Source organism: Silene latifolia, chromosome 1 (genome assembly GCF_048544455.1).
Source record: "Silene latifolia isolate original U9 population chromosome 1, ASM4854445v1, whole genome shotgun sequence".
Lineage (NCBI taxonomy): Eukaryota > Viridiplantae > Streptophyta > Magnoliopsida > Caryophyllales > Caryophyllaceae > Silene > Silene latifolia.
This window is the reverse complement of record NC_133526.1, coordinates 101,215,257-101,224,592: the sequence shown is the minus strand read 5'-3', so window position 1 is coordinate 101,224,592 and position 9,336 is coordinate 101,215,257. Positions and strand designations below refer to the sequence as shown.

At 37.9% G+C, this 9,336-nt stretch overlaps 2 protein-coding genes across 3 annotated transcripts; one reads left to right on the top strand and one right to left on the bottom strand.

Moving 5' to 3' along the window:
- Positions 1–454: 454 nt before the first annotated feature.
- LOC141608214 (protein LATERAL BRANCHING OXIDOREDUCTASE 1-like) lies at positions 455–2,490 on the top strand. The gene is made up of 3 exons (XM_074427579.1): positions 455–952; positions 1,277–1,855; positions 1,993–2,490. The coding sequence occupies exons 1-3, from the start codon at positions 722–724 to the stop codon at positions 2,233–2,235; spliced, it is 1,053 nt and encodes a 350-aa protein (XP_074283680.1). The 5' UTR covers positions 455–721; the 3' UTR covers positions 2,236–2,490.
- On the bottom strand, positions 2,486–5,584 carry LOC141608206 (uncharacterized). 2 transcript variants are annotated; one of them, XM_074427573.1, is made up of 3 exons: positions 5,299–5,584; positions 4,433–4,585; positions 2,486–4,280 (listed from the first exon to the last, which is right to left on the bottom strand). In XM_074427573.1, exons 2-3 carry the CDS (start codon positions 4,575–4,577, stop codon positions 2,989–2,991), a joined length of 1,437 nt encoding a protein of 478 aa, XP_074283674.1. In that variant the 5' UTR covers positions 4,578–4,585; positions 5,299–5,584; the 3' UTR covers positions 2,486–2,988. The 2 variants fall into 2 exon arrangements, with proteins under 2 accessions (XP_074283674.1, XP_074283669.1); XM_074427568.1 differs by having other exon boundaries at positions 4,433–4,595; positions 5,299–5,582.
- Positions 5,585–9,336: the final 3,752 nt, after the last annotated feature.

Below are 9,336 nucleotides of genomic sequence, written 5' to 3'. Positions count from 1 at the left end.
TTAACGATGGAATAGTAAATGTGTTTCTGATAAATTCTATGAGTACATTTCAGTATAAATATAAATGTATGAATTAAGCAAGTTTAACACGGTTTTATTTCCAACAAAATAAATAAATAGAGATAATACAAACAGAACCGAACACCTAACCTAGTATAAAATATAAAATAAACTAAACACGTCAAGATAATTAGTTTTGAGTTTGGATCCATAGGATCTGACACAAAATGCCAAACAATTATCCAAGTGCGCATGTTTATCAAGAATTGATCCTCTTTACGCAATTACGCGAAAAACAGTCATCTCTTTATCCGAATATCCGTTCTAATTGGATACTCTTTCCTATTTGTCATATAGTAAATCTCTCTTAAGGAAAATATTTTTTTTAAGATTAAAACGGATCAACTATCACACAATTTACATGAATAAGACAAGTCTTTTGTTAATATCTAGATATTTTCTTATTGTCTTATCTAAGCAAATGATAAGGTATTTGACCCGTTTTAAATTTAACGGATACCTTTATCTTAAATGACAATTTGTGTTTGTCATATAGTCGATGATTATTAAGTGAGGTGAATCCTTTTTTAGTCTAAACAAGTCGTAACGGGGATAGCTCTATCTAACGATCTGCGTGCAAGTTACGTGTAAAGTGCGCTTATTAAGATGGCAACCTAACGTGTTTATTTGATAAATTGAGATAGAAAAAGAAAAAGAAAAGATGGCATGCAGCAAGTTGGTACAAGAGATAGCTCTGAAAGGAGAAAGTGTTCCTGAAAGACACTTTGTAAAACAAGATCATGTAATTCCTCCAGCAATTGATGCACCTTCTCGTTTATGGGAACATACTTTGTTGATTGATTATTCTCTCCTTTCTTCTTCATCATCATTAACTCATCAAAAGGAGCTTACTAGGCTTCATTATGCACTTAAGCATTGGGGATGCTTTCAGGTTTACTTGTTTTCTTCTTTTCAACTTCATATACTACTATTTGTCCCCATCGTTTCTTCACGTTTTCCTTATTCAGGTGTATCATTCATTTCTCTACGTTTCCGTTTTTAGATTTATAGAAGTTAATTTTAATTCTCCTAAGTCCTATATATGCTTGTTGTTTTTCCACTTTTTGGATTTCATAAATGTGAACATTACTGTAGTTCGCATATACAGGCCTTACGGAAGATTAACTATTTTTTTAAAATACTAGATTACGACCTCTCCGGCACATATTTGCTTATAATTCATAGTGTCATAGTCATTTTCTTGTTTAATCTTCAGGTAATAAACCATGACATAACAAGCTCATTCCTGGAAGAATTAATGAAGGTCGCTAAAGAATTCTTCTCCCTACCAATAGAAGATAAACTAAGATACTCTGTCGGGGATGATTTCTTCAATGGATATAGCAATGCCAATGAAATTGTCGATAATAACGCTTTAAACTGGTGTGATCGACTATTTCTTACAGTCGTCCCAGAAGATCAACGCAGGCTCGAATTCTGGCCCAAAAACCCCGAAAACTTCAGAGACATTCTCAATGAGTACTCCGAGAGTTTAAGACTAATGTTGGAAGTTCTACTGAAAGCCGTGGCGAGGTCATTGGGACTAGAGGAAGATGGATTCTTAAGGCAGCACGGTGATCAAGGATCGATATCAACCAGGCTTGGGATGTACCCCCCATGTCCGCACCCTGATCGAGTGTATGGGGTGCGACCACATTCAGATGAGTCCACTATTACAGTGCTTTTACAGGACAAGGATGTCCCTGAAGGGCTTCATGTCCTCAAAGATGATCAATGGTTTAAGGTCCCTGTTACCCCTGGTGCGCTTTTCATCAATCTTGGTGACTTTGGTGAGGTAAGGAGTTCAATAATAAGTTGTTAGAAACTAACCCGACCGGAAGAAATATCTGAAGTAATTTAGTTCAAATTTTCAATGTCAATATTATATTTGGTGAACTTAGTTGGACTGATCTAGGCATTATTATATTGCAGGTAATGAGTAATGGGATATTCAAGAGTGTGATGCACAGGGTGGTAACTAATCCAGTGAAGGAGAGGGTCTCAGTTGCTGCATTTTGTACTCCTCATCCCGAAACTGATGTCGAACCAATAGCTGAACTCGTCAGCAGCAATCGACCCAAGATGTACAATAAGGTTAACAAGATGACATTCAAACAAATCTACATGCACACTTATCCTCAGGGAAAAAAAGTGGTTGATGCTCTCCATGTTTAGCCTTCTCTTGCTCTTTCATATCATTTAATCACTGTAAATCTTCTGTCTGCTGTTTTCATACCATAAATAATGCTACTGTAGTTGTTTCTCTCAAAAAATCCTACTGATCACACAACTAGGGTAAGATTATTGTATTAAAAGTCATGATGTAACGTACGTTCGAGTATTTATGTTGCTACCCACCGATGCAACATAGGGTTGTTCTGCCACGGCGAATCGATGTACACTAATACTAAACGTTTTCATCAAATAAAATGGAATACTGCCTACTGAATAATTTTATTAGGTCATCGGGACGAAGGCGATTTACAACTTTTTTCTTGAAATTTTAGAGAACAAATAACCAAGTCAACTAACAATTACGATCCATAACTTATTTTAAATAAAAGAATGATACAAATCAGAACGAGAACAGTTATTCTAATTACTACAGAAGAGGCTAACCAAAATTACTGGGGTTTTTACAAGCTGTAAAAGATGAGCAACCCACACGCGTACATCGGCGCACCACCAGTAAACATTACTATCTTACACTTGGGGCTCCCATCTCTCACTCAAATAGCAATTTACACCGGGAAAGATTTTGGAAGCCCCGACTATCGACGAAAACATGGTTATTCTTTTCTAGGAAGAGGTCATCCTTCTGAGGACAGAACACATCGTCAATCTCCGGGTGTCTACTGTCCGATTCTCGACCAAAAAATTTGGAGTAATATAACTTGATGAAATACAAGAATTTAAAATTACTCCATTTCACCATCTGTGATCTTTGGAGTCGAAATCTCCTCCAAAAACCTCTTCGATCATACTGCATGTTGGTAAAAAATCTACATTACTTTTAGCCGTTTTAGGGCAATTCATATACCCATCCCATGCTTTAGCATCGGTCGAGTCTATAATATAATCATGCCAGTCGTGACAGCCGTCAATTTGAGCCGGACGTTCTTGAAAAGAAGCCACAGAATCAGAGGATGTGCATGACCCATCTCGAACGTCATTTTTACCTCCATCATCAGACTTTTTTCCCGAGAATTGGGAAGCGGAATCAGTGTCAAAAGTATGGATATGCCCCTGGCTGGTGCCCTCATCAAATTCATGGGTATCATCAGAGACATCACCATCACCCTCTCCGTAATCACGGCCATGTGACCCGTTCTGATGGAACACAAGACCATCAAGACGTACAGGGGACTCGATACCAGAGTCATCATCCTCGTGATCGTCCCCGTCATCATCATCATCATCACTTCCCTGCCATTCATCATTGTCACTATCAATGTTCGTCGGGTCACATCTATTCTGCTCTGCCCGCTTTCTCAGCATGAAAACATTGAAGTAGTAGCTAACAATCTCCATCTTGGTTCGAGATGGGAACACGGCTGAAAGAGCATCCCAGAAATTTTTACCCAGAGATACTGGGTTAGTATATACAACCTTATGGAATAATTGCTCTTCCTCATTTGCCCACTTGTCTGCCACAACTTCACCCATATCGTTAAAGCCCAGCTCCGTGAAAGCATCCTCGCCAAGGACCCTCCTCAATTTATCCCTAGCTTCTGCTATGTGCACTCGCACACATCTTACGGAACCTCGATCCGGGCATATACAGTCAATCCTACCGTATCCAGATTTCGAAATTCCATGTGCCGAAGACGAGGTCTCTAGATTTAGCATTACACAGGTCCCATTGAGATCTCCATTTGAAGTATTCTTGCCAAGAGATGGAATGTCTGCTTGATGCTCAGGACCAATAGGGACTTGTTTTCGAGGAGGATAATCTAACAAACAACGATATACATCATCGTCACTCGCCAACCTGACAGGGCGGTCAAAATTGTAATATCCAGAATAAAACGGAATGTTAAACATTTCTTCTGGTGTATCATCATCCACACTAGTGTTACTGGTAGACCAATGAGAGAAAGGGGCACATCTAGGTGCATCACTTTCAGTCTCCTCTACACCCTCCCTGAGAATATCAGGGCAGTTGGCATTTTCACAATCACCATGATACTCAACTTCACCTTTCCCAATGCAACTCTCCCCTGCAGCATAAAATATGTCAGCTAAACGAAATCTCCAAGAATTCATCTAAACACTGTTTCATAAATTGCTAAAACATAAAATATACTCTGTACAACGTTTCCACATTCAAAGAATACAGCACAGCAGGTGACTTGTCAGAAAATATCCGCACCTGAATCATGGAGTTTCACAACGTTAGCATCTTCAGATATCCCATCATTATGTGACATAATTTCATCACCGGGTCCATCCTGTCTCGGATGCTTGGAAGAAACCTCATCGACCACTTCTTCATTGAATGGTCGTTTTTGTGCCATGGTGTTAGCTGCAGCGAGCTAACCAGGTAAAACATTGTTTGAATTAGGAAGGCGACCCCTAAAAATATAAAATCCAGCAGTAGATGGGACAAGACATATTGCATGCGGCGTCTCTGAAGTGTACTACTTCACCTCACCCATATCATCAAATGAGAATGATCAACTATTAACGAGTAATCCAACTGTTTCAAAATGAGACGGTGTATATTCCACCCTAGAGACTTATACATTAAACCCTTGAAAATACGAGTATGGAAAGCTTTCAGATATTCGGACGGTAGTACGAGTATGAGTTCATTATTTAGAACTCGTCTTTAGGATTTGTTCTTGCTTCATTTGAATATATGTTCAGGACTTTAGGGTTATTAAATCTACCCTAAACAGGTTAGTATTAATTTATTTTATTTTATTTTCTTATTTCCTTAAGTTGCTGACGTCAGATTCACACGTAAGCATTCATAATTTTCAACCCAGAAAAATTAATTAATTAAAAAACAAAATTGCAAAATTTAGATACCGAAATTATAGATCTGGGTTCGAAAGCAAAACAATCGATGAAAAATCAAATCAAACCCTAGATCTAATCAATTCAATCAAAATCAATTAAAATCAAAATATACTACAAAAACAAATAAAATCAAACAAAACCCCTAAATCGACACCAATCAATCGCGAAATCGAACAACACAATCACAAAAATCATTCAAATTAAAGAAATTACCACGAACGATTAGCGATAGGACAAACAATCAATCAATCAAAGGTGGGGATCGAGATCGGAGGGATGCGAATCGACGATTGAGGGTGGCGATTGAAGGTGGCGATTGAAGGTGGCGGGGAGGCGGCGGCGGCGGCGGCGATTGAAGGAAAGAGAAGATGAAAAGGGGATCTAGGGTTTGGGAGAATTCTAGAAGGGGGGTGGAAATTGGGTGTATGTGAAGGAGAATAGGATAATGTTGACTAATGTGTGGCTGTCACGCCTTTTACAAACGCGTTCCTCGTTTTTCTTTTGCTATCACCTTGTTTATTTGTTTTTATACAACGTGTTTATTTTCCATTGTCTCCTCTCACCACTTGTTTTTTTTCTTCTTTTTTTTAAACAATTTATTTTCGCAGTATATTTTTTACTCAATACACTACATTTTACCTATTATTTTTCATTTAATACCCTTACCTTAAAAAATTTAAAACTATGTTCACCCTACGGCGAAGTCGGAATAACAAATTTATCAAATTATCGTTGATAATAAGAGTATAGAACAAATATTTAATTTGTTTGTGGCATAATTATGAACCATATTAGTGTTTTACTTTCATTTTTTTTTGGAGTCTTTTCAATTAGGGTTTGTGTCAATAAAACACTATTGAGGGGACGGGAGATGGAAGAGTGAGTAAGAGGGGTGGATGCATGGTGGTTGAGCGCAAGTGGGGGAGGGCCATCGGTTTGGTCTAACAACGGTGGCTTGGCGTGGTGGTCGTCTACGGCATAGATCTGTCGGTGGTGCTGAGGGTGGTTGTGAAACCCCGCGATAACGCGGAAAATATAACTTATAAATTCATGCGGAAATTAGGGAATTTTGAAACTTTTAAAATTTAAAGCGCGGGTTCATTAAAATCTAAAACACAAATAAAGAATGCGGAAATAAAGATTAAATTATACAAATGTGATAGTCAAGGTGAGGGAAAATATATCCCTCAAATGACAAAAAATAAAAGGTGAGTCTAAGCAATCCTACTAAACCGACTACTAGTCCAGTGTGCTCGCTAGCTCACACATGACTTCACCCCATACATGCACCAGCTAATACATGTCATTCATGTAAACATGAACGTCACAGTCAGTGGGGAATAACTCAAGGTTCTCTCAGCCACAAATTGTCGAAATGAACATAACAAAGAACTAAAACAGGTAAGTCATGTAAGATACTTACAAAAGATATGAATATCAAATTTATATTTAAACATGGCAACTAAATGAGATAGAACAAGATAAATCAACATTAGCATAATAATATGAAAGATAAGAATACGGTTATTTATACAAAAGCACGCATTTCAAGGAAATATAACATAGATATGAGATTAGGCATCGAATTATTTAAGGTAGATGAGTAAGGAATCAGCCAATACAAAACACACAAATGGAAACCATAGCCATTACTTTGAAAACCTCTTAACAAACGTTGCACGGGACGTGGCTACTAATGTCACATTCATACTTATGGCTTGCATCTCACCATAAGAACGGATGGGAACATCGATCCCGACGATCATATCGCATTTAGAGGGCCTATAGCTCACCTCTAGTATCTGATAGGACCAAGGCTCTCACAACCAAACAATACAAGGCATAACTCTTGCCTTGAATGACATATACCGATATTTATAACCAAGCAAGACCTTTACTACTCATATATATATATATATATATATATATATATATATATATATATATATATATATATATATATATATATATATATATATATATATATATATAGAATCGGGATCTGTATTTAACTAAATTACGGTGCGAACTGTACGAACTCAATAATAGCCTTAGATTAAACTACATCTATGGTCCCCATTAATACCTCCAATTACCCCGACTCCTCCCACAGTCCCACACAATTACAATTACCCCCAACTCCTTTAATCTCTCGCATCCCTAAACCATCATTTCCTGTCGTCGCCGACAACCTCGCCGGAGCAAGCGCACGTGTTACCTGCAGCGAACAATCTCACTCAAACATACCACCACGAACTTCTTTTTTATTCACGCAAACCACCATCTATCACAAAATAGTCGTGGATCTCGCTGTCCACATTGTCGCCTATCTAATCATTGTAGATCTGGCTTTAAAGCTTGATTTTAGATGTCATTTTCTTTTAAAAATTTGAGTAGATCTACGGTGTTTATGGGGGGAAGGAAAGCCGTGCTTGTGGTGGTGGTCGAAATATGCAGCTTGTGGTATTAGATATGATTTAAATAACTCAATTTCGTTTTTTTTTTTAGAAATCAGATCTATGATTTAACGAAATTTGTTCTCTGGAGTAGTCACCGCCGTCGCCGGAGTCCTCTGGGGTGGCCGAGCTGTCGCCGACGTTGGTTTGGTTGCGTTGTCTAGTTTTAGTTAGATAACCACCGTGCATTTTTGGACATTTTCGACTCAAATTTTCTGACAAGCTCGCTGGTGAAGTCGCTTTTTGAAAATTTAGTTCTACTTTTGTAGATCTACGATTACGAAGCTGTCAACACGCAAGGTAGGTAAATGAGAGCAACGACGAGGCCACACCGGTGAGATTGATGAAGGTGATCGGCTTTAGTGTTTTCTGCTTGCCAGTGATGTTTCCGGCGTGTATATCAATAACTGCCGTGACGGATGGTGATGGTGGATCCGGTGGTGTGTGATGTGCAGCATTAATTGGGTGACCGGCGAGGTTATTGACGTGTTGGTGGTGTATGGTACTCACTCGCAGACTCTTTTCATTCCATTCTTTGTTGTTGCGGGTTGTGAGGTGGTGTTCTACGGTGGTGGTGGTGGTGGCGGTGGGGTGGTAGTGGTGCCGGTGGGGTGGTAGTGGTGGCTGTTGGTGGTGGTGGTGGTTGGTGGTGGTGGGAAGTTGTGTTTGGAGGTGGATACGTGTATGAATACTATTAGATACGTATATGAATACTAGTGGATACACATACAATATGTGTATCCGAAAGTATTGACATGTGTATCTGGCACGGATATGCGTATCTGAGATTATTCATATGCGTATCTGGCAGTACTGATATGCGTATCTGAGAGTATTGACATGTGTATCTAACAATAGTGACATGTGTATCTGCAAATAGTATAAAATGTATCTCGAGAGTTGGTCTTAAAACTCCCAAAAAAAAATAGTGTTTAAAAAAGTGTATCTACCTATGTTATAAAATGTATCTGAATAAGAGGTGTATTTGGTAAAAAAAATAAAGTGTATCTGACAAAAAAAAAAAAAAAAAAAAAAAAAAAAACTGGTTTGTAGTGAGTTCGTACGGTTCGTACGTTAAGGTAGTTCGTACCTGAACCCGCCCCTATATATATATATATATATATTTGGGATCCAGTGAGAACCAATAAGATAATGAGAACCACTCATAGCCCTTATATCAAACTTATGAGATGAACAGTAAAACAAACTTTTCTAATTTTGTTAACGACACACCCCCAAACTCTCAAATATCATTCATTTTACTAAATTGACTTTCTCTCTCTTCGACTCTTACATTATTCGACGCATTCTAGCTCTTTCTTTCTCCTTATTTCTCTACAGCCAATAGTCGCAAACATTCCAATCAAACTCTTCGACGATCTTAATCGGATCCTGGTAATTCGACGAGGTAAACTTTCGATATTGATGATTAATTTCTACGAAATTAGGGTTTATGCTTTTTTCTCATTGTAGTACTTTTATTTGTCGATTAAATTAGACGAATTTAGGGCTTGATCAATGTGTTAAATGATGAATTATGTTTTCGAAATTAGGGATTTCGTGAATTAGATTGGGGAAACTGAAAAATTAAGGTTGGGGAAGCTGAGAAATTGCATAAATTTGTTGAAAACATTAAATTAGGGACTGCAATTCTAGATGTTTCCCTAATTAAACAACAATCAAACCCTAATTTGTATAAACACTAATGCGTTAAGAAAATTCTCTTAACTTGTATATCTGCTGCTAATAAGTGGTGTCTTGATTTAATGTATGGATCTGGTTTTTTCTTTTTTTC

Bases quoted from the DNA above. Each gene is read 5' to 3' on its own strand.
- LOC141608214 (XM_074427579.1), top strand. From the start codon at position 722: ATGGCATGCAGCAAGTTGGTACAAGAGATAGCTCTGAAAGGAGAAAGT. The intron at 953-1,276 runs GTTTACTTGTTT...TTTAATCTTCAG, and splicing joins AGCATTGGGGATGCTTTCAG to GTAATAAACCATGACATAAC. The intron at 1,856-1,992 runs GTAAGGAGTTCA...ATTATATTGCAG, and splicing joins ATCTTGGTGACTTTGGTGAG to GTAATGAGTAATGGGATATT.
- LOC141608206 (XM_074427573.1), bottom strand. From the start codon at position 4,577: ATGGCACAAAAACGACCATTCAATGAAGAAGTGGTCGATGAGGTTTCT. The intron at 4,281-4,432 runs GTGCGGATATTT...TTTATGCTGCAG, and splicing joins TGTGAAACTCCATGATTCAG to GGGAGAGTTGCATTGGGAAA.